Source organism: Varroa jacobsoni, unplaced genomic scaffold, assembly GCF_002532875.2.
Source record: "Varroa jacobsoni isolate VJ856 unplaced genomic scaffold, vjacob_1.0 contig00557, whole genome shotgun sequence".
Classification (NCBI taxonomy): domain Eukaryota; kingdom Metazoa; phylum Arthropoda; class Arachnida; order Mesostigmata; family Varroidae; genus Varroa; species Varroa jacobsoni.
Window position 1 is genome coordinate 10,350 of NW_019214486.1, and position 25,909 is coordinate 36,258.

Sequence of the window (25,909 nt, forward strand, 5' to 3'; positions counted from 1 at the left end):
CCGAATAACCCCTTAACTCTAAAGAGAAACAAGTAAAAGCCGTCCCCTGACTTGAAGCAGCAGAAGGTCAAGCTGACAACGTTGACGGTCGAAAAGTCGCCTTAAAGAAGCCGCATAGACCGAGTGTAAAGCACAAGCCTTACTGATGATGGAAAGCAAGAAAAAGCGTAATGCGTTTTGGGATTAACAGTCCTGTACTTCTCCTGCCTTCCACGCACCTTTGGGTAACTGGCAATTCCATTGCCTCTCTTACTCTGTCTTTATTCGTGTCTGCACAGAGGTGCGCTAGCTCAGCTTCTATTCCCTAACGATTGGCGGTGTTAAAATCTCAACTTGAGCATTCCGAATACAGCGCAAGCTGGGCCGATGTGGCAAAGGATAGTAAATGGAAGGAAGCGGCACGAAAGTGGCGATGCTTGAGTAGTCCTGCAGGGCCAATGACAGCTCGATCTGCACCATTGGGAGACACCTCTATAATCACTTGGGATAGAATGACCTACGTGTAGTCATTTGCCCCCTCGTGATCTACAGGTTCCTTTTGGTTAGCGAAAATAGCATAGCAACTATTTCCAGATGATCTTGTTGGCCGCATTTAGTTTAAGCATTCATGATGGCGTAGCGAAATGACGGCGAAATCCCATAGCGACTCATTTCGAGACTGCGTCTAAAAATCTCATGCGAAACAGGTTAATGAAAGTGTGTAAAAAATCAAGTAAGCTAAACGTTGCTTAGCTGGAACACTCGGCTTGAACCTTGCTGTACGACGTGCGGTGTACAACCTGCACAGTTGAACCCAACGTGTCTATTTAGAGGTACAGGAGCTTCATTCTTGCAGCTAGACATAGCAGAATAATCAAGTTGAGCACTTCATGAAACTACCCAGATCTTGCAATGTTAGGTGGAAAAGTCAAAACATACCAGCTAACCAGCCAGAGTTTTTAAGTCTTGGTGGTGGCTCTAGACATATTTGAGTCCTTATATATGGCAATTTAATTCAACAGTCCTATGTAGTTACGACTTAGACGAAACGAGAAAAGTTGTATTAGTTAAATATTTCGATATAAAAAATGTTCAGTAGATGATGGCCCGGCCCTTTACATGGGCTGCATTCTAAACGCAGCGTCGTAATTTAAAATGTACTGGCATTTTTACAATAAGAGAGATACTAATGTGTATTGTCTAGTAGGACATAACTTACGCTAATGGGAATGCACAATATTTCGACTGGGTGCCTATCCAGCGCTAGTCCGCTATTAAAGTACGTTACGTTACGTAACGTTGTGCGTAACTATGCTGCACATTATAACTATTGCTAAAGAAAGTTACTAATAATTTTAAGTTTCCTGAACGTAATGCGCACACTCTAATGTCAACTTCAATGTTTATTTTTGTTATAAGGGAACTTTTATAAGGGAACATAAGAAAAAATTTATGTTATAAGAAAGATGTTTCCCTAAATACTTGATTTTCGTTTTTTTGTTAGCCAAATACTATGCAATAGAGCTCCTTTAATATTACTCTCTATAGTATCGATCATATTTTTTCGATGCAGACACGAACTGGCCTGAGAACACGGTGTTCATTGTTTAATTCGACTAACATATAAACGTCCGATGTCGCCCATAGATGACGGTAAATGTCATCATGTCCGGTCCGCGTGTGGTAGAAAACATCGCTCAGGCCAGGCAAGTCTCACAGACGCTAGAAAACACTCAAGGTCACTTACGGTAGCCAACTGTATATCCAAAATCAACACATGGCTTTGGGCAGAACGTGTGAGGAAATATGGGTGGCTATACGTTATGTACACGTATTTCTAAGCAGCAAGCGCAACACGTATAGCTGGAACGGTATCATAGTTACGAAGTTATTTTATCGGCTAATTATAGTAGTTTGCGCTCTTTATTAAACGCATGCACGATCGCAATAATAGTACGACAGTGACGAACCTACTTGCCCGAGGCGGCAATTTGACTTCGAACTATAATAAAGAGACGTTGAGTAAATTTATTTGATCTGGCCTTGTTTGCTTCAGCAGGTATATTGGGGAAAATTTCTTTTCAGTAAACAAAAAATCTTCGTTGTTTTTAACCATAAAACCTGCGTGGATTTCTAAGTATTAGATAAATCGTCTTTGTTCTTCGTGAAGGCATTTCTCGTTCTGATTCTTTCTTTGTTGAAACTGTAATAAAGATTGAGCTTCATTTAGTTTCTAAACGATTACTAGAGATAGGGAAAACCTGCCCCGTAACTGAAAAACAACGGTATTGCTAGTTTGTATCAGGACATATTTCCGCACTCCATTATATGCACATTTTGTTCGCTGTGTATGGTACTTGCATAAATTAGATGGAAACAGGGTGTCTTAAATGTTTCTGCGGGAAAGATCTAGGAAAATAGAAATATGTTTTTAATTGATTCATTCCTTCAGTCTTTCAATATATATTTAACATATTTAGTTTTCTGTATTCAACATAACGTGTAAGTAGATACTAAATAATACATATACGAGTGACAAAGACGATCTTGAGACAAGAAACATGTGGGCGAAAATCCCCTAATCGCTCAAGATACGCCACCGCTATGACAACTAATCTAGTAATTTTAAATGTTCAGTTAAAGACGAGCGTCAATATTTATGCAGTTTCGTATGCTAGAATTTCATTTTTCACTTGGAAAATTTAGTAAGTTTCAAAAATTTCTCATTTCTAAGCTACACAATTTTCGAATTTATAATCAGATCTGTTTAGGGCATAATTCCTGGGCCGCTTTTGGCAGCCGTTCCCTTTTACGACCACTGCTAACGCGATTCCCAAGCGCCACTATAAAGAAGATACGTAGGGAACGTATCAAATGGTTTTCATTGCTAATTGGCCATTCGAAGCAACGTTTTTACGTCTGGCAGACGGAGGAGATAGGAATACAAATGAAGTCGGCGCACTTTTGCACTGAATTGCTGAAGTTGCGTGGTGGGCGTAATGAATAATAACTAGTATGTCTATCCATTGTAGCAGCTGGGATCCTCCCTCCGTAGCGCACGGCTTTGCATTAATTCATTAAGCACAAAAGTAATGGAAGGATGCCCTCCCATCCTATTTGGTCAAAAACGCCCCTATCTGCTACGATTCTCCTTGTACGAAGAGAAGGCTCAATGGTAAACATTTCAATTTGCCGCACAGTATTTCGCAGTACCAAACAGATGAAGGGTGTTTTGAAACGATAGTACAACACGGATCGAAGCAAAATGGATAAGGTAAAAGTTAGGCTAACTTAACTTCCTAGCAAGAAGCAATCAAGTTGGACACCCTGTGAGTCGATAGCTTGATCAGTTCAACGAGCAGAAAATACGTCACTTGTTCTTTAATCCAGTGAATGTTTTAGCATCAGTTCAGCATTGACAAGAGATAGCTGCTATCGTCTAGAATAAGCTGCCCTTGATAATCTGACGCTATGAGGTATGCTCTATACTCAGCCTTCGTTACTGTTACGTCTGTTATTGCGTCTAGATAGTTTGCCGTGCGTATTCGTCGTATTGCGAGAATTATTTGTGGACATTTTGAGATCTACTATTCGTCGAACTTGTTTACTCTAAATATTGGTCACGTCTTAAATGCTGAAATCATGGCCAAGTTGGCCTAAAATGGCGTTCGTTACTATCTTATGAAGTTCTAGAATTAAGGACCTACCTCTTTGTTTGTTGCATGCTCGACCTCAAACACATGGTTCGTTCTGCAGTATACAATTCCACTACCCGTAACTGGCATTTCCTGCCTATGGCACTCTCGAGTGCGATCTTTTAACTTTGACGCGATACTAATAACCCATCACCTACTTACTTTTGATGGCTATCGTTAAAATTGTTTTAACGGCATTTGATACATTTACATTCACGTGTCGATAGTAAAATTTCAAGCTCTGCAAGTGTCTACTGTACGTAAATCTCCGTGAGATATTTGTGGATACACAAAAATGGTCATGAGGCCCGCAGCTGAATGTCCCAAATGGGTCAATCGTAATATTTAGTGTGAGGCCATAAATGACTGGGGATATTTCGCCGTTGATGAGACGCCGTTTCAATATATGCAAATAATTAGCAATGTGTTGTCTCAATGGGTTCGTAAATAAGTAATTATTTAGAAGACGTTTTCTTAAAAATAGTTTATAAGTAAATAGTTAGTAGGACCATGATTTGCTAGGCCGTTAACAAGGTGAAGGCTATGTTCTTTGAGCGTTTAATAGTGAGAACAGGTTTGCAATGAAGTTTTTCTGGCTTCGTCAAGAAAGAATTACATAAGATTTCATTAGGCCATCGAGTTACGACGTTTGTTAAAATATCGAAATCGAAAAGAACGATAAACGTATGAAGCTATTTTACTGTCGTTCAAAACTGCTTGTTCGGTCTGCCCAGAATAAAACATATCCAAATATATCGTTCTAACCTTGTAAGACTTCAAAACATAACACAATGATGATCTTATAGCCTGTGGGGATTTTCCTAGAAATACTCTCGCTAGTGGGTTTGATTTTTAACATTTTCATCATTAGATCTGCAATTGAAGTATATTCTGGATGGGATCCAACCGTCATCGAATCGTTATTTATCAAATACAAATGGAAAATCCATTTACTAAAGACCTATATTTGTCAAATGTCAGTAGATATGTGTCTGGGCTCTAACTTCTAGTAAACCTGACGAACGGGCTTCACTTTCTGTTTTGCCGTTCTTTTTTGAAAAACGAGTGCCTGGTGTCGGATGTTGTTGTCTGCGTCCCTAGCCAGTCCACAACGGTCTCTGAGAGGCTTGGCCTTCCCGCCATGCTCATGTTTCCATAACAGGCCAATCTCGTCACACCTTTTCCTTATGTAACAAACCGCTTCACAGTGAGTCACATTGTCAAAACACACACCGAGTTTCAGTGCTACGTAGATAAATAAAGGTAGCTATACTGAATATAGCACATATGCGCGCATAGGCAATCCTCAAATTAGTACTGTCAAATTATTGTAGCTCCACCCAAAGTGTATATAGAAATCATATTTAGTTAAAGTCATTGGGAAGATGCCACCCAAGCTATCAATGTATAACTGAAAGCTTCCGATTAGAGAACAGGTATTTTTTACATAAGAAGCTTCCAGTTGTAGCCAGCCTTTTGTCGGAAACCTAATATTTCTTTTTTTTTTACTTATCAATAATGTCAATACTAACCGCCCACATTTTATTGCATCTTAAAATGACCAATTGTCAACAAATTTAGCTAATTATCATTAATAAATACTAAAGTGATTGCCATTGCTTATGGTTTGTTTAGAATAGAAAGGTCAGATATTCGAGAATATGCTGAGAGGTACAGCGTATAAAAAGCATAAGCTCGCTTATTCGGGATCGATTCAGACTGAATGCGGTCGGCTGATCACCGAACACAATGGCCAATTTGTTCTTAATAATTCAATTGACGAAGAACACATTGACTGATTAATCTGTCCCTGTGATGATTCTACTTGTGTTTAGCTTAATGTGTATGGACATAAAATAACGTTTTTTTATGGACTGTTTTACGCTAGATTAGCTGGCGAAAGAAAGCTGCGCTATTGTAGTTATTTATATTGTGTCGTTAGATACTGACCTGATCGTATCGTTGGTTGTAGTCGTCAGGACGTCCCTGCCATTCAGGATCGCTGTTACCTTCCTCATCCTATAGACGAGAAAAGATCATAGAAGAGAAAAAAGCCGTACTCAATGTTGTATCACATGTTAATCCTAGACTTCTAACACACTCGAGAAAACGTACCACATCAACGCTTTCCAGCCGACGGGTTTACGCGGCCAACAGCGACCTTATCGGAATACAACCGTCTGCACCGATTTGCCGTTTTCCGTAAACCACACACTGTAACGGTAGATCAACGCCTATGGTTGCAAGTCTCATATCTAGTGTTGTTTATCAAGAGTACGTGGCTCCATTACGGTGCCGCTCCTTATCCACAGAACTGATACTGAGTTCACAAGCTTGCCTTTAAGCGCATTTCATGCAAGTCATCTCGACTCTCGCTCGTGCAGTAGCACGATGCATTTGATAAGTCTGGCCATCATAACTCGCTATTCAGCCTGTTACCCAATAGCTACGTAACGGAAGCTGAACGCCGTAAAGTATCATAACAACCTCCCTCGGTCCAACAATGCATGAGCTGCTTTGGACTTACTATCGACCGCTGCCAATTCCATTCACTACTGATATCTACTACGGCCTGACCTTTTAATATATTATCCTTGACTCTTTAATGATTGTTAATTACTTGAGTCAGATGCTATGTTTGATTAGCACCTAAATCACTTTGAAAAAAGGGAAAGTCGACTTGAATTTCAACCTTGAACTCAACCTAAAGCCAGGTTCAATGTGTCGTGGAAGGAGAGCTCGAACGAACGGTACTGAGAGAAACTGAATGTAAAATTGGGTCGAGACGCTAATCCTCAACTCGATTGTATGTTGCTACTCTTTTTCACTGCAGCTTCCCTTGCGCATATTCCTATATTCATACTCCTGTCTTACCCTTCATATTCTTTCTATTCTGAAAAGCCAATCTGGCTAAGCTGCCTCTTTTAATGAATCGTTCAAAAACCTTCAGATGACGAGTGCCTTTTTCAGGACGGTATTGCCGTTTTGTCACGCATCCATCCTCACCATCACCGTCTCTGTTTACAATGCGTCGAGATCAAAATAGCTTCGCTGCTGCATTCCGGCGTACACTTATCCTCAACCTCTTCGCTGAGTGCCCGCTAGCGCTATTCGGTTGCCAAATAGATGTCAGCCTCGATACACCTCCCAAACTCGCATAGTCTATGTCGACGAAACGACCATACGACCGCTAAGGTTGGCGGCCCACTCAACTGGATGCGTGAAGTCTGAGGTAAAAAGGTTTAAGTCTGTCATTCTCACGCAGATACAGGCTCACACATGGATCACCGGGGGGTACGCACTAACCGGTTACGGCAGTACGTAAGCTGGTAGGCACATGTCATTCCTTAAAGAACCCCTGAGAAATAAAAGACGGAGAAAAATCGGTCACGACTCAATGCTGATAACGGAAAAATGATTTTTTTCGCGTTTTTTCGTACACAAAACTGGGAAAGCAGATAAGGACCAGATAGAAAAAAAAAGCGACAAATAAAGGAAGTGCAGATAGCAAGGAGAACTCTATTTAAGAGCGTAAACCTAAATTGAGGGGTAGTGAAGGAAAGAAACGAAGGGAGACCAACCTTACGGACTGTATACGCCCCCAGCCCCGGAAATCCATTGTCAAACAACCAGACTCTCTACTAAACCTCAATTCACCAAACTGTGCTATCGATCTTTGCTGACTCGACCAGTCCACTTTCTCTTTCTTTCGACGTTCTATTTATCATGTTTGCACTTTGATACTTCTGCTACATATACTGCCATTAGTTCTTTTACTGGGCTGTTACTAAGTCGTCGAGGCAATGCATCATTAGAAAGAATACTCTAGCCATTTCGTTCTCCGGATCTTAGCTCAAAAGAGCCGCTGCGACGTCCTCTCCAACTCTCCCTTTCTCCCGGTTTGTTCAGGTTTCTTTTTCATGTACATACATTTACGCCTTATATCTATTAGACGTAACTGCTGCAGCCACTGATTGTTATTATTTCTGGCCCACAACCATCATCTCAGTGTTCTGAACTTTGAGCGCACGTGCATGCGTAAAAAATGAACTAGCCACAACCGCCGATGCTAGATCGTTCTCAAAGCCAGAAACACGTATAAATAGAAATAGCAAGTCGGAGAGTGAGGAGGAAATAGGAAAAAACCCCCAGGCTTTGGGGCCAGCGAAAGGAAGTTTTATGTACTCCCCAACGATTGAAGGGTGAGAGAAATGAGCAAAACGAGGGAAGTTTCGAAAGCGGCTGTCTCTGTCAGAAACACAGATAGAAACGGGGCAGTTTGCGAGAGCTTGATGTCGGTAACTTGCAAAATAAGCCCCAGAACTTGGCGCTGCAGGCGAGTTGTATGGCAGGATGTCTAGGAACCCGACAAAGAGATGGTAAAAATAAAGGACTAATTGGCATCGACATTGTGACAGACGCTGATGTGTATTTTAAAGACGATTAGGTTTTTCTGGATACTTCCTTGTTCGTGGGATCCGCTTTGTTGGATTCCGTGGAATCTGTTAGGATTTACTTTTCGTTAGATCATTTTGGTTGTTTTAACCATTGGCCTTTCTAAGAGTTTCCCTTTGAACTGACATTTGCTCGATTTTACCCCTGAGTTGATCACAATTATTGACGCAGAGAAAAAAATCTAATAGGAGTTTACCGTATTTGCATGCGTACTAGCTCCCATCAATTGTCGTTAGCAAATTTACTTATGATGATTTTTTAAGACAAATTTGTTTAACTAGAACTTCTACATTTGACGTACAAAGACGAAGGAAACTCGCACGTTTTCATCAAATGAAAATCACGATTCATGCCCTTCAGCGAGTACACAATGCCCATTCGCGGATGTCGAAATGGCGCGTGATTTGTTCAGTTAGAACGTTAGTTGTGAGTACGTCTTAATTGCCGCTAAATAAATGAGGAAAGTCCTAGTATTCTGTACCACGGCAGTAAACGCAATTATATCGCAACGATTTCTAGTGAGAGATAACATCAACACTTCATTGCAGAATCGCCTTTATTATCTAATAACTGGAAAGTTTGCCTGAACGCCGTTCGGCGTTAAGCCGCATCGTACTAAAAACATGTAGACAATATAACGCAGGTGGCCTGCCGGCTCAACTGGCACTAATACGCAAAAACGTTTTAGATTGTCGTTATTTACTGAAGACTGACACATCCAAAAACTAACTCTTCGTCCGTGCATACATGCATCAATATTTAAATGAGGACTTTAATAATCTGACTCTTACTTGTTATCATCCATGGAGGTGTTTTTATGGCTTGTTGATTCATTTTTTATCAGAACATAATAAATTCGTGTTCGAGGAAACAAATAAAATGCGTAGTATAGGAGTGAGAGTATGGGTTTAAATGTAACTATTACGTTAGTCCTGTCGATTTCTGTTTGCTATTTTCCTTTTCTAATTATGCATCTGCTGACGATCAAACGTGTGTGCAGATCTCTTCGCTGGCTCATTGTATCACAAAGGTTTAACCTGATTTTGAATTTTTAAGATGCATTAATCAGGTGTAATATCGACCGTTCCCTCACGTGGAAGAGCTAAGGAAGCAACCGATGGTAGTTTCTTCGCATACGGTGAGCATTCGAAGCGTACGTATAAGCTTATCGTGTAATCACGTTCCTTCAAAGCTACCGAAGTGGAGCGAAGAGTTGAATACGGTAAGTCATTTTTAAGATATCTGTAACTAAACTATAAAGATTTGTTCACGTATCCCGAATTGTCGTCGTCGCCGCCGCAGCTGTTGGCAAGAGGTGTGGAAAAGGCTGTTTTGTCACACTCAACACGTGCTCATCACTTGAACTTTTAACTCTGATGTATAACAGCGATGTATAGCGTTTGAACATCAGCAAATAAATTACTAGAATAAATTTTTTTTTGGTAAAAATACTCTCTGCACAGTAATAAAAGTATGCTTTTTCGGAACGGAAGTTGTCGGATATCGAAAAGTCTTTGCGAATTACTGGTTTTATCATGCATTAAAGTAAGTTTAAATTACGAATATTTAGGAACCAGTAGGTTTAAGTCGTGACGATGGTCGATCTTTCCCTATTTTGTTTCTCGCGGAAAATATATAGATTAAAATATGGTATTCTAGTGGTCAATATTGTTACGCACTCTTATGTCAACTTCATGAGTCATTTTTCACTCATTTGCAAAGCCTAAAGACTTAAGGTTCAGATATATGCGCGTTTGGAAACACAATATCACGTGCCTGTGAATTACATTTGGTTCCATAGGGCGCCGTTGAGCTCCAAAACTGATACGTTGTTCGGTGATATTTGTAAACGGTGAAAACGCGAGAGGAGAGCGCGGGGGGGGGGGGAGAGGGCAGCTTTAACTACAAAAACTATTACTAAATATATAACTGTTAGGTAACAGACAACCTGTTTACCCCTGTCGACTAGGCTCGTGTTGGAAGGATGGCGGTGACATGCCAACTACCATAACAATTTTAAAACATCCGTATTTCATAGGCGTAATTGTGAAATTGCATAGAGATAAGTGATAGAGAGAGACCCACAGAACCTTCGAAATAACTAAATAGACTCGGTGGTCAAAATGATTTTTAAAAATCCCATTTATTTCTATAGGAATTTATTCGATTTTTACCTTATGAGAAGGATAAACATGTACGCCATGTTCATTTGCTATACACAGGACATTTAGAAAGTTATGCAAAGCCTATAGGAGATGAACCGAAATTTAATTCAGCTTTTTTTTCACATTACATTTTTATTATTACGTTTTAAAGCAAAGGGGCAAAGAAAACAGGGAAGGAAAGCATAACTCAGAGACCGACTGAGGTATTTTTTATTGCCCGTTGAATTTTTGTTGGTGGGAACCTTTCCATGGGAAGTATCTTTTTTACCCTCTGCGACCGTTATCTTTAATAGCGTCACGACGCTCGATATAGCAGCCACACAAAAAATTACCGGAACATAACACCACCGTCTAATGCCCCGATGAATAATTAGATCATTTTTTTTTACCACTATAATAATTATAATACTAAATATAAGAATAAAATAATAATTATTATTATAATACATAAGAAATTTTTCTTCATAAAAATTTGAGGAAATCGGCTTCGGACTACGAGAAACGTTACTGTGTATCAAGACGTTTATGAGTTTTTACCCATGAGAATGAAGCTAAACCTTCCGTTGGCTACGGCACTGGATTGCATAGAATAAGACAGCTTCCGGCAGAAGGAATTATGGGCACTCTAGTGAATTTCCAGTATATGAGACTGGTTTTTAAATAAAGATTTTGTTTCTGGTAACTTTTATTCACGAATAAGCGATCTGCAGGAGAGCTATAGTCGTAATATTTCGGCAGGTCTATAAGTGGTGAGTGCTTGTCCTTTTGTCTGCTGTACCAGAGCTGGTCTCAGAAGTATCCTCAGCGTGTTCTGAATTATGAAGAGTTATGTCGCACCTGAACAGGCCGCTGTGTATAATTCAGGCCATTATTGGTCATCAGTTGCAACTAAACAACAGCACACGGTGACCCTTGACGCAGCTTCCTTGCTGTTTAAGTACACTTATTATATGGGTGTGTAGTGCTGCTTAGTATTTAATAGCGATACTTTCGATGTTACCATCGACTACGACTAACGCTTCATTGAGGTATTCGGGAACCTTCATGTGTACGCATCATGAAGAAACTCGATCAGTTCATGAATGAATATGCAGAATCGTCAAGGGTCGAATAAGAAATTCTTCCAAAACTAATACCGTGCACTATTGTATTGATATCGCATAAAACGTTTAGTAGATCTAAGAGGGCGTGTGCAGCGCAGAGACTTAATTTCGTTAAAGGAACCTTCGAGCATATCTGTGAATAGTGAGAGCCTTGTGCCTTGTTTAGCCTCACAATAGGCTTACTTAAAAGGTTCAAGTCAACAACCTTATAACGTCCTCTCAATAAGATATTTAACAGTTGATGATAATAGCTTGAAATACGGTAGCATATGTTTAATAATGCTTTAATCTATAAAATTATCTTTTAATTAAGATCAGAGATTCAGATCGTATCTACTTTTTTACCTGACAATTGCCGTTTGCTAACGTAAATAGTTAATAACTCACCTTCACTATAAATGTAATAGGATTTGTATTCAATAAGTTGAATTTGATTCGACATCACGTTTATTTACAATGCGTGAGAAGAATTGTGCAGAAGACTGTACGTGTTGCATTCTGAATAGCGTATAATTTTCTCAGTTATCTATCTTCGCATATCGCAGAAGAAATTTTGGAAGAGAACATGTTATGGATCCACTCGCTCGAGCTATCGCAAGCCAAATTCATCAACAATATTGATAAATTTAGCTTATGTGATCTTTTTAAAAAATAATAGCGCATCCGGGCTGAACTTACTATAAGTTATTGTGGATTGCTTTTGAGCACGCGCAAGGTAGCGATGGTTGAGTGAGTATGATCCTCGTGCTACATATCGAAGGTAACTTTTATAAACGACCAACTGCGGTAAGATAAAGCGCTGACCTTCATTGTAAAATAAATGAAGATTGTAAAAAGTCGAGCGACGGTGTCTGTGTGAACTCATCACAGTTTCTATCATTGAATCCGGCTCTGTTATTAATTAGCCGGTTTTTATTATTGGATTATGCATGTCTGGAGCTTCGGTCACGCTTCGAAAATGAGAACCAGGAGACCAATCTACCACGATCACGAAACATGTAAGACAGAGTGCTGCCTAAACGATTTGCACGTAACGCTACGTTCCGTGATTGAACGTCCTCTAAAAGCACGCAGGATATCTTTCTGAATGTTTTTTTTTGAGAAATGAGAAAACTTTAAAAAGCACAAGGAAACCTAAAGGCTAGTTGAAAAAGATTTTCCTAGAAATTTTATTTCTGTTGTGCAAACAATGTGTTACTGCACAAGCCTAAAAGTACATACATTTATTGTCTATGTATCCTTACACGGATCGATAAGCATTGACCGTATACGGGCTTGTTTCGTGTTCCTATCTCACTTTAGATTTAGTTCACAACAAAATTTCCGAAAAACAATGGTTTAACCATGAAAAATTAAATTTTTTCTTCCGATTGGTTAACACGTCCAATTCTGCCATTTCAACAGCCGTTTATATCGACTTCCTCAAATGGAGCACAGCGCCCTTGTGGCAATGAGTGTAAAATGCTACCTTGTTTATTAGTTAAATGCATTTACGATATTTCGTTTCTTATGTTCTACAATGAACGTAACGACCCAGATTTTTTCAGCATTATATCGAGCTGCCCGGTGCTAAATAAAGACTAACTTTGATTCCAAGATGGTAGCCTCACATACTCGAAAAGCTCCTAACTCCGTACGCAGTATGAAAGGCACACGGAACTACTAAATGGATGCCAACGAGAAACATCGTTTTTTGAGTTCTAAATAATAACTGTGTATATTAACTAGTATGTGATATATATTAACTAATACATGTAATAATGAATACAGTATTTAGGTATGGTACAGTTAGTCCTCTGAAGGACCCCTCCTATAGATGTCTATCGTCGACAAACGGCGTGAAATTGAGGCTGCTCTTGTATAAAGATAGTGAATGACGGCTGATTGTATCAGTCGTGTTAGTACAGAATATGGATTTATCTTCATTATTGAATTTTAGTACTTTCTAAATAAATAAATAGAACAAGATTTAAACAATGTTCCCACACAGCCCCTACAAGACGCAATTCTTCACCCTGCTTTACGCAGAAGTCCTGATGTGTCACATCGTCCCGCCGGTGAAATCCCTTATCGAATCAGATCACGACGCTAGTTTGAATGACTGTGGTATCCTGCATTGTCAGAATCTATCGTTTGCACTTTTCTATATTCTATATGAGAGAATCGTGTGTATCGAAACTCTTTTTGGTTGGTATAATTGGTAATAATTGTGAGGTAATGATTGGTTGGGTTAACCATAGCCTCAGAGCTACTCTTATCGTCTTCAAATGAATCCGGTGACCGCGTAGGCTAATCAGTGTTGGCTTCCTGACCTGTCTGCTGACAACTGTGGCGGCTACCACTAACATCATGCAGGTGCGAGGTCGCCTATCGTTGTTGCTGGTAGCGTTTTTGTGTTCGGCCATGCCTTAATTAGTTTAGCTTTGTGTGAACGGGCGCACAAACTGTAGTAGGAGCTGACGTTTTACGAAAGAGTTCGTGTCTGTACAATATAAGTAGTGTTTAAACGGTAATGTATCAGACTCTATCGTGAAAAATGCATCAAAATTCCAAGTTACAGGTACTTAATTTTTCAAGTCATTAAATTTTATTTTTTTAATGTGTATTATCGTGCGATATACTCTCCCGGGATAGAAAAAAGGGAGTATCGTTAACGAACAATTTAGCACATCTCGGCCATTTTTAGTGGAAATTGAGACGGTCTATATAAGCAGTTCGTTTTGCTCGCCGTATAATTTTATACCAAAAAATGCTTATTGAGAGACATACGTACTTGTTGACGAGGGAACTTTTTACCTTGCTAGAATGTCTTCGCTCCTTTCTTGAGTCCTGTCGGTGAATCCTCGACCTCCTGCGAGACTTCTGTCGACCACTCTGAGGGGTCTGTCGTGTCAAATGTGATTCACCTTCAGATGGCGCACCCCCACCAGGACAGCGGACTAAAAGCGAAGAACGAGATATGATCATTTTTTAGGTTACCGTGTCTCACGCTAAAGGTGCCGTCGGTGGAAATGTCCGACTGCATCGGTTTTGTTTTCATAATAACACAAATTAACCCAAAGTGTTATTTACTGTGATACTTTACACCGGTAAGGTGTAGTCGCATCTTTACTGCCCTTTCACGTAGATTAGATCCTGTAATATATAACAGACATATTCTTGAAAACATGTTGCTTGTACATCTTTTGTTCCCAGTTGATTAAACCATAGATATGATTATCGAACTGCGATAGCTTGAAAGTTAAACCATATATGATATGTCGGCTTAGCAAGTGAAATAGCTAGGTCCTTACAAAAGTTACTTTTCTAATTTCTCAATGCCGTCCGGAGGATGACAGGGGAGCTGCAGATAGCAGCTTGAGGCCCAATCGTTTCCTTTAAAAGGTCTCGTGATTCGGCATAGTGTAGCTTTGCCAAAGGGATGTGAACGCGTTACCCTTTGCATTAGGCTATCTTTTTATATTTTATTATAAAATCACTAACCCGAACCTGACATGTTACGCTTATGAGCCCGGAACTCTTCTTCTCTATAAGCTACTACATTTGACTCATATATACATTAACGCTTCGTTTCCCCTGAAGACAAGTATTATCTGTAATTATACGATTCATAACAAAAGAATTCGTCTGGCCGGTGCTATTTAGCTGATCGAAAACTTGGACCATTTTTTTTCATTTCACCGCGCACCATTACCAGGCACAATAAGGTAGATATATATATATATATATATGAAGCCTTAAATAACTATTTCCTATATAGTTGTATTATATCGTTCAATACTGAAGATTAGCACTGATCGCTTAAGTTTCTGTTTTTCGAAGGTGAGAATGATGATGGAACCTATAAAGGCGAAAAAAAAAAAAAAGCTGGGCCACAGGGTTGTCCGCGAAAAACGGAAACTGGGTGGTAACCACAGAAGAAATAAAACCTTAGATGGAAGAACGAGTTCCTGTTTCACGGAAGCTTTTAAGAAAATCAGAACATGGCTACTATACTTCCTATTGACTTAATAAAATATTTTTCATATAAAGTAAATATGTAAAATTATAATGCAAAAAAAAATACTAAAGACGAAGCAGAAATGAAAAAAAATGGGTTCCCCAGGAACTAAGTCCAAGACTGGTAAATACCCAGGAGCGGTTTACTTTTGGGATAGGTTGCGGGTCAAGCAAGAGAATGGCGTAGAACAGGAAAGGAAGCGACTCGAGTTGTACTGCTTAATGGATTTCGGGTCGCAATAGATATCAGGATTGTTTATTATTACGAGTTACTGCCTGAAAAGGGGACGGCCAGTGCTGCTAAATACCTCGGATGACCAAAAAGCCTCATAGAGGCATAACGCGAAAACGGATAGCACCTAATGTAGGTACTCAACGGCAACGTACGATCTCGGCGTGGAAAACGGGGACAAGCGATGCTTTTAGTCCTCTATATTTTTATTTCTTAGAAGTTTACGATCCGCAAAATATCTCAGGTTAATGAAACTTACTTCAGCATCGGCAGAACATGTGACTCAATATGAACTCTCGAATGATCGTTTGCGACTTTCATTAATCAACATTTCGTTTGGATAGGCAGAGCTTGTACCTCTATGTAACACTAAGGCAATGAAAACTTGATTTACGACATAGCAGAAACCTCGCGTTCTAGAGATCCTAGACCCGACTCGCGAAATAAGACCCTTGCGTAACCTGATGTGTTTGCAGACTCATTAGAGAATAGCTAAAAGCTTTCATTATGTAAAAAAAAATTAAAATTTTATATAAATAACTTATAAATGGTTGGGCGTCTCTTTCCTATGGTAAGATTGTTAAATTCGGAACAACACGGCCTTATAAATTAACATGCTTTACTATACTATAATATATAAGTTATATAATGGCGTCCATCGTGGAATCGGTTATTTTCCATATATTTCGTGACGTATTGATTTGGGGCCGGCCGGTGTAAGCGACACCATAGTAGTGAATGTTGAATCATTTATTACCTGATTCTAAACCACTGCGCTATGAAAGTAGCTCTGCTAATTCAACAGAAGCTTTTATTTGCCAAGGATGTTCCAAGGACATACGACACTAATTATTTACATATTTGAGTTGAAGCCAAAGCCTTTACCAGGGCTCTGCATTACCTACGCATTGATATGCAGATGTCTAAAGGAAGCTTTATGTTTTTGGGGGGATATCAGTTTTTCAAATGTCGCTTGGCTCTTGAGATTCTCTGTGACCATAACCTGTTTCAAGTTCTTACTAAAAAAAAACAGTACTTCAACGATTTGTATCAATCTGAAAGGGGACTAATTGTTCAGGGGATGACCATGTTTAGGAGGCAAGATCGAGCCAAGTAAAGCTGGTGCCAGCAATAATAGACGTGGTCGGTGTTTAGAAGTAATGCAAGATGCTGTTTTGATTCGATCATCCCTCATATAATCTAACGGCGGAATCTGTACGAAGGCTGAAAAAGGCTTTTAGCCGGTCAGATATACTGCCTACAATGTTTGCGTTCGCAATGGAAAATCGGCAGCTTGTTTACACCTGAAATCGTAACGTAGTGACAAACGCTAGCCAACTATAATTAGAACGAAGAAAGTTTATTAAAGCGTCGTACACCCCGACGCTAGGGTTTACATAAACATTCACTTTGATCGTAATATCGATCTAGTCTATTTTGCAAAATTGTTAACTTTTCTGTGTTGACAATCAGGCATACTACTACCACTATCATCATAGAACAACCAGAAAAGAAACACTTAACAGAATATAAAGGAGCGAAATTTGGTAAAATATAAGCTTCAGAACAAAAACACGGTCGTCGATTTCGTTCCAACCAACAGCCACATGTAATGATATCTCGTACTCTGTTACACGGCTAGATGTTACGGTACTATTTTCATCAATTATTAGTTTGATATCTCTTATTTTACAAAATTCAGCTGTTGCTTTGTAACATGTATGAGATGTGTTGTAGGTAAGGTCTATTAGGTAAACAGCCAGTAAGTCCTCAGTATGTACATTTTCTGCCCTAGGATAACATTGATCGCTGGAGTATTCCTGGAGTAATCCGAGGGCATCCGTTCTTTCTTCGCCTAGCGCCCTAAGCAGTCGATTTCGGACAACTTGCTGTTTTATTCGAGTTTTTTTTTGCACATTTTCTATATTATTATTTAATAAAAAAAAAAAATAAAACAACATAGAGATGCCCTAAACTTATCGCTTGACAAAATCGACCGTATCACTACAGGACAAACAAGATGAAATTGGGCAATTCTTCGTACGTATTTGTTGCTGTAACTTCAAATCAGAGACTGTCGTGGCAACTTCTAGATAACAAGTTGATATAGTTTTACAGATATCAGTAGAAATATTACTAATCAACGCTGATACTGCAATAGTCATTGAGACAATTTTCAAAACAGCAAAATCGCTCATCGCTATTGAATTTCCTCTACTGCTCAATGACGCCCTAGTTGCCTTTGTTTAATTAATAATGTATCTTTTATTTAATTTATCCAGAAATACTTGTCGTGATTTTTGATGCAGAAGTGAAGATGAGGCGTTAATAGTGAAAACAGCGAAGTTTGCCTACGTAGCGAAAGTCGCGTCTGATAACGGTATGTGTAAGACTATGAATATGATAATTAACACTTTGAAGTAGCCCTTATGTTTGTCTATTAGATATGTTCTGTAATGCATGCAGATTTGTACTTTACGCACGAAATCCACCCGTCGCACGATAAATGTAAGGCATGCATCTTCCCGTAGACACACTATTACACACTGTAACTTACTCATGTATAAATTAAAGGCTGTAATTGCTCGGGGCAAATGGTCTTCTAGTTGATATTGCATCTACATTAGCGCTAAAAGCTCGAATAATACTAGAAAAGAATGAGCATGTTTTTCCTTTTATATGAGGTAATTTTTCACCTTGCGTATTTGCACTTCCTTTTTTTTTTTTGTTGTCCTCCTTTTGCACCCTCCAAAAAAGCGCTTCTATGCCATCAGCCGTAATCGGAAACGTTATGGGGACGCTGACTTCTCTTACGTTATATAGCGACACTAGTCTCTACTCAAAGCTTGGTTAATTGCGCGACTGCCCAATTAACTACAGGTGACACAGGCCATAAAGTAGGTCCTAGAAAGAATAAAGGACGGGAGTAGAATTGGGGGCAACGCTCATCAACGATTGGTCTGCGCACAAGGCGTTACAAGGGAATGTTAATAACAACGAGGTCGGCAAAACGGAATCAGAATTAGCATCCTAACCAATAGCGTTTCTTGAAAGAGGCGTAAGGACGAACGTCAGGTTGGAAGACAGCACAGGCTGCTTGCTTAGGCTCAGGCTGTGCCTCTATCTTGTGTTCCCGGCGTTTTGCGTCAAATGACACAAACTGAACGGAAGTCTGTTCGCGTTTTTGATGCGCGTGTTGTAATAGCAGATAGCGAGAGTGTCTTTCTGTCGTTTAGTCAACCGAACAGATTTTCAAAATTTTGTCAGACGAAAATGTGGCTGCAAAAATAAGGAAATAATATAAGTTACAAAGAGACGTTGAAGTTCATCGAGTGTGATGTGTCGAATCGCTGGCTTTTTTGCAAATTTTCGTTGTACTCAAAAGACAATTATGTAGATCAGGTCAAGAGTTTTGTAGCTTATATTGATAAACAGATTGTCTAGTAGTGCCGGGTAGTTTTCTCCCACGGGCATATAGTAAACGAATTTGCCTCTTTTAGTCGCACAGTGATTTTCCCCATGGGGCTTAAAGAAGCAGAAGCCGCTTCCGTTGCTCGAGGCAGTCGAAGGCTCGTTGCCTGATCTAGTTTTCTGCTATTTCCGTTTGCATCCACGATGCGAAGTCAAGGGGCAAAGCATGCCTGCACTCTAATGGCTGTCTTTACCCTGGTAGGCTGTCTCGCCTCTCCAGTCTGGTCTCGTCGACTTTCTACGACACCTCAGTCACGGAGGTGTTTTTTTTCGCCAAAGAAAGATAGGCTATTCAAGAACAAACCTTCACGCGTAAGAAATGTCTTCCTGGACGTGTTTACGATTCTGCTAACCTCTTTTATCTCTACTCTCGTATCGGCTAGTTCTTCATATTCGGTGTAACGTGATTTACGTGATACGACAAAGCAAGCTTCATGCGGCATGCAGCACACTAAAGTACGTTAGGTTATTATTAGATACGTGTCCCATAACTGCCGAGACTGACACTGAATATTTATATAGTAGCTGGCTTCGGCTTCAAACCAAATTTGATAGCTGAATGGCAAACACCTCAATATGGCGTACATACTGAGCAGTCGTGGCTTCAGGTTGTACGCCAGATCAATTAGAAGAGACACCGTTCCAGTTTCTAATATATTTTTTTGGTTTCGCTTTGGTAGTCTCTGCGATCTTTAACCTACAAACTAGTAGAGGACCCATGTTTCGCCTTCTGGCCGATTTTTTAGGTATCTGGCTATGGCCAAAATGTACATCTATTCAAAATATATATTCTAAAAAATAATAGTGTATGAACTCCACGTTACATAAGGGAGCACTGAACTCAATAAATTAGGGCATTTGAGTGACACTAAGTGTCCTACCTGAGGCGACTGTAATAAATCACATTCATTTGACAGCATGATATGATTTGTTCAGACTTACCTAGAAAACGTACAAGTGTTCCTATTGAAGTGGCATAGAGAGTACCGATTGCATCATATCTGCTAGCCCGTTTATTACACCTTCATAACCTCATAAACGTTCATTAGAACGTAGCTTAGAATTAAGCTTAGTAAGCTTAAGTAACTAAGAGCTTAAGTAAATAGAGCTGTGTACTTTTCATTTAAACATGCAAAGATCACTTAGAATCTTCTCAACCATATCACAAGTTTATGGCTGTTTAACTTTTGGTGTTTAACTCACTTCCCTATTGTTTATACCGTTTTAGTCGTTGAAGTAAAACACTTACCCCTGTCGTCTTCATCACCGCTTCCATCCGAAAAGGAATGGCCATGCGGCAATTGCTGTTGGCTGAGCGACGTAATATCACGATGATGCGAGGCTGCCGATCCTGTTGCCGTCGCAGAATAAGGCACGTGTTGAGAGTCGGGCTGGCTCTGACCATGGTGTGTCTTATGTGATGAAAACGAGTGCCCCGGACTGCTACGGAGCGGCCCCCCGCCCATAGAGCCACTCGCGTTCCCACTCCCATGGGCACCCGTCGATTCGGACGAGGATCGTCTGCTGCTGCTGCTGCCGCCTTCGACACGTTCACCCGCACTTTCCGTACGGTGCTGCAAGCGACTGCTGTTGCGCCTCAGGTTCGGTGAGCCCCTGAATAAACGGATGATGACAGAAAAAACAGCGACTGTTCAACAGAAACAAATGAAAAATATTTCATTTGTGTCATTTTTGTGCGCTCTCCTTATGAGTGTCTCCAGAAGAAAGTGTTATAAACAGATACTTTAAGCCAACCAGTCTATAAAGATATGGCAGATGATGCTCTGTGTAAAATAAGAACTAGAAGTTCTGTCACGCGGTTTCAGCGTTCCGTTTCTTATCGATAGGGTTGTTATTGCTTGCCTCTTTTCGATGAACCTGTGAGCTTTTCAGGATTTCGTAGCGTATCAAGATCATTTAGCGGTGCCTTATATTGTATGCAATTATCTATGTTCTATCTATCTTGTCTATATGCAACCCATACGTACGTATATATATATATACATGTCTACTTTACTAAAATGTCCCACACAGAGCGAAATACCCCAGATTGATACTTCGTCAACCCACAAAAATCGGCTAGAATAAGGTGGCAACAATAAACCCACATAAGGGGGGGGGGGGGTTCATTATTATAAACGGATTTACTTCAGGCCGAGTTTTGTTGATTTGTTACGAATTGATAAAACAAGCCGACGTGAAAGCTGTGGGCGGGTTAATTGCAGTAACGATATAGGAATTATACACATACGCGTCTTAAGAAAGCGACGGTTATAGCTGTGGCTGAGTAGGAACAAAGGGCCAAAACAAGGGTGTGCCTTTATCAGTGGAAGGTTTGAGTTAGTTAAGGCTTTAACGATAGACTGTTGCCGCCCCGTGCGCACAGGTGTGCGGGGTTCATGTTTTTTTTTTACGTTAAAGTTTTCCTTTCGGACAACAAAATATGCACAAATCGGAATAGAAATATGGGCTAATCACAATAAGCAAAGCAGTAATATCACCTAAGTATTTCAAAAACTAAATGATCAGAGCAGCAGGGTACCTAAAGAACGGTAGTAGATTGATTTGGTAAATAGAATTAGTCAACATTTTTGTTATAACAAACAACTTCCTCTCTCATAGGCCGCAATGCTGCTTGGGTACAGTTTAATTCTTCGGATGATGTGTTCGGCGACGCTGAGAGAACATTTAAGTTCGTGTTAAAAAATTGTTTGGTGTTTTTTTTTGTTGACTTATCCTGCTTAGTAAACATAGAACGAAAGTTTCATCCTTTTCCATTTCCTCAACTGTTTATTTCAGAATTTTTAGGTGAACTTACGAAGTATTTGCGTGCGGCAGTTGGCTATTTGTATACAGTAAGACATAAATAGAATCTGTTCATAGAAAAAACTAGGTACTATATATATATATATATATATATATATTGATAAACAGAGAACGGGGTGAGTGTAGCAGAATAACTATTATAGAGTTTTAAGTTGGGTTGAGTGGCACGAATCATTATTATTCTGGAACAAAAGATTAGCTCAATCGGCAAAAAAACGGCGGGAGCAGGATAATGGCGTTAGTGCAAGAACGTCCCGACAAACTCAAACAGAGTAAATCTGAATTGAAGCTGGGTGAAACGTAACGGCAGGCAGATATAATGAACCGGTAACACCTTAAAAGTAACTGAATGTTATAATGAATTGCAAAAAGATAGTTAAATAGGTCGAACAGGGTAGGAGATAGCTCTTAGTGTGAATTTGGCCGGCTGTGCTATGGACTAATTAAATTGCCAAGAATATCAACGGATACAAGGGAGCCCGTTAATTTTTCTATCCAATAGCTCTACACAATTTTTCCGTTTATTAATAGGACTACTGGAACCTGCATTACGGCTTTATTTTACTATCTACTAAGAAATACGACCGGCGATTCAACTATTGATCAGGAAATGTAAGTTACAGTTGCACGCCACAGATGGATGACAAAAACGATGAATAGGATACGTAAAGACCCAATTCAAACGGCAAATGAAACCATCTTGTTGGTTGCTCCGCCAATCTTGTTGACGCGCTGCGTTTCTTACATAACAACCGAATTGAAAGATATAGTTGGTAGACATCGATTTGACAGCGGTCATGACGCAGTCCAAATACTGGTTCAATGGGCAGATAATAGGACAGAATTAAATGTCTTGGAAAACTATTTTAGGTACTCAGATCCAGAGTCGGGATGGAACCCCTGTTGGTCTGAGGTAGGCTAAGCTAGCCTGCAGATCAGTAGGTGGCGCCCCCTCAAGCGTTCATCTATCTGTCTTTTACTTTTCCGTAGTGGTATCATCTCAGGACCAAAGACGCAACGAAGGGACTGCGTCAGTGAAACATAAATATTTCGAATGAAAGCGCTGTTGAGAGAAACTCTGTGAAAATCCCCGGGGAAGATGAGCCTCTTTAGAAAGCACACGGAGCCTACTTACTGGAGATATATTAGAGCAGCGTCTCACGCTTAATAATCAACTACGAGATACGAAATGTAAAAATAGTTATATTATAGTTAATGTTATTGAAATTTTTGAAAATCGTTATAATTAATTATATCAATCAACTTGCATTTAGCTAGTTGAGTTATGTAAGTTATGCGAAGTTTTCTTTCCCAGAAAAGTCTAAGGCTTAAAGAAACAATATAACGGTCGCGTATCACCATTGAGATCAGTGCAAATGGTACCCCAGAACAGCGTTGTCTGTTTGTCGTTTATGATTCTTGAAATTAGTGTTCTTTTTTTTTTTTTTCTACAGAAACGCACAAGAAGTTTTTCTATTAGTACGTAGACAAGCACAGGCAGGGTTTGAACACAGCCGAAGTTCGTCGATTTGTCAAGCAGACGATTTTCACTGGCAATTGCTTCGGGTGACATTGAATAAACCTTTGTCAATCGTCGTTGTCTACGACGTGCGCACTGTATTAAATTGCTTTACATTATTATTTTATAGGATAAAAATCAATATATTCATCCATAACGATCAATAATAGTAGTGATGAAAAACATTCAAGTTGGACCAGGCCGCTGTTACTCAACAGTCATTCAAAGGGGTCGCCACAAGGGTCACACTCCAGAAACGAAGTCATTCATAGTGGACTGACTAGATGAGATGAGCTACAATATACTATATATCCGAAACGTCGTTAATAAGGATATGCAACGCAGATAAAACTTCTACCGTCGCCTTTCGATAGCTCTGATCCATATTAGCCAGCCTTAATGCCATCCGTGACGACCTATTCTAACAACTTAGGCAGTTTAGGTGGATCGTCACAACTTAATGGAGCGCGCTGACTCCCCGCTTGCATACTGACATTAGTGATTACTTTTACTGCTGTCACTGATATAACAGCTGCTGTCGCTGTCGGTGTACTACTAATTACGATGAGTGGAGGTCGCAATCGAAGTGAATAGTAGACTTCCGTACGTGGAAACCCAGGTCTAATGACAGCCGTAGTTCGACTAAAAGAGAGTTCGAGGTAGAAAACGTTGTAGAAAACACCAAAAACAGGTTGTTAGAACAAGTAATACCCATAGCAGCCGGAGCGCATAGGGGTAGGCACGGCGAAAGCTGACTGAGGCTTTTACCAACAAGTCAACCACGAAGAAAAGCAGTGGCCTTATATAGTACGCTCTTGCCTTACATGTCTTTGGTCAGCTTGCGTGCATCCCATGGTCGTTTCTGTTCTGTCGTTTCAGACCAACCCACTGCAGAGAGAAAGGCGAACGGGCAGCGGATATCTGATGCTGACTCTATAGATGAAGAGCTGCTGTACGACGTTAAGTGTGACATTCCCAGCTTGTACGAAGAGGCTCGCCTACGAGGGCCTTGTGCGCTCCATACAATCCGGTAGATACCTTCCAGCAGTTAGGCTTTTCAGGTCAAACAACTCTGTCATCAGACATTCCTGCGCTGGCGAACTAATGTCGTTCAGTTCCCCGGCCACCATCTCAGCGTACAAGAACCAACATGCGCGCCCCGCTGGGTTTAGTAACATGTTGCACGTTTGGTTTCACGACCAGACAGCAGGGAACATTCATTAGATTACAAGACACACCGACGCAATGAGACGAACATCACGGAAGCGGGAGAAACCTACCTTCGTCCCTCGCATCATCCTAGGCAGGCAGGAGAACAATGTCTGTTGGTGCTGGAATCTGGAAAGTTGCTGGTCAACATGAGCCGCTACGACAAACCCTTTTTCCCTTCCTTGCTCGCCTATTAAAAGTTGACGGCTTTCCAGCTTTGCATTGAGCTTGGAGTTACACTATAGATGACACAGCAGCAGACGACGGTGAAGCTTTAACACAACTACACATATTAGCACAAACCTACACGTCAACTTGTCAAATCTCAACAACGGTGGGGGGAAAAATACGTGGCGATGATACACAGACGAGAGAGAGCTAGAAGCCTGGTCATTAAGGTAACCGATGGCTTTTGCAAGAAATACAATACGAAATAATATATTGACTAGATATAATCCAAGGTGGCCAATAACTTTACTTTATTCACTAAGGCAAAGCTCGTCTCATATAACTCTCGGATTGCGGTTGGAAACAATTTCATACAAAAGATGGCATTTCGGCAAAGATTATTAAACGCCTTCGAAAAAATCTAAGGGTAATGATTTATATTTGAAACGTTGGGTTTTATGGTTTGGGTTGAAAGTGAAGTGTGTCTTTATAGTACACGTTGAAGCTATATAGAAAGGCTGTAGCGAGTTTTGACGAAGTGAGTTGAAGGACGTAGCGAGTTCCAAGTTGAAGTCGCAATGTAATAGTCTTTTACTCAAATATAAAGTAAGATGTTAGGAGAATTAGAAAACTATCTGCACACAGAGCACTGTAATTCAACAAAATTGAGACTGCTGCTCATTAAGCTTCGTCTCAACCGATAGCCAGCTATATTGCAACATAACGTTAGTTTATTTCATCAATTAAGTTCCGCCATAAAATAACCCGGTACGCCGTACCGATATCCACGGTGGCGGACATCTTCCTATAGTTTAAGGTTTCCCTTTCCCCGAAGCCGTTTCAGCTTTCACTGAAAGAAACGTTACGGCTACCGAAAACGAAAATTGTGTAGCGAGCGATTCGCATATATCGGTACAAGCTCCGTGTTGCAAATATAGCTCGACGTCGTCGACCAGACAGCAGAAGTGACGCTGACGCATGCTATATAATAGATAGTCGGAAGCACGATGGCTCTGACGAGGTCGCCCCTTTTAGGGGATTATGACAATGCTGCAGTCGGCGTAGCTGCGTGATAGGTGGCAACCAAC

At 40.2% G+C, this 25,909-nt stretch overlaps 1 protein-coding gene and 1 long non-coding RNA gene across 2 annotated transcripts in view; one reads left to right on the forward strand and one right to left on the reverse strand.

Moving 5' to 3' along the window:
• Window positions 1-9,148: 9,148 nt before the first annotated feature.
• Window positions 9,149-20,417, forward strand: LOC111271358 (uncharacterized). The gene is made up of 3 exons (XR_002686818.2): window positions 9,149-9,267; window positions 17,911-18,008; window positions 20,328-20,417. It is a non-coding gene; the product is annotated as an uncharacterized LOC111271358 (long non-coding RNA).
• The window catches only part of LOC111271356 (uncharacterized), a 31,434-nt gene continuing 25,648 nt past the window's right edge, over window positions 20,124-25,909 (reverse strand). The window contains exon 2 of the mRNA XM_022852091.2: window positions 20,124-20,713. Coding sequence (XP_022707826.1) covers window positions 20,314-20,713 — 400 coding nt within the window. The 3' untranslated portion in view covers window positions 20,124-20,313. The remainder of the gene's footprint in view (window positions 20,714-25,909) is intronic.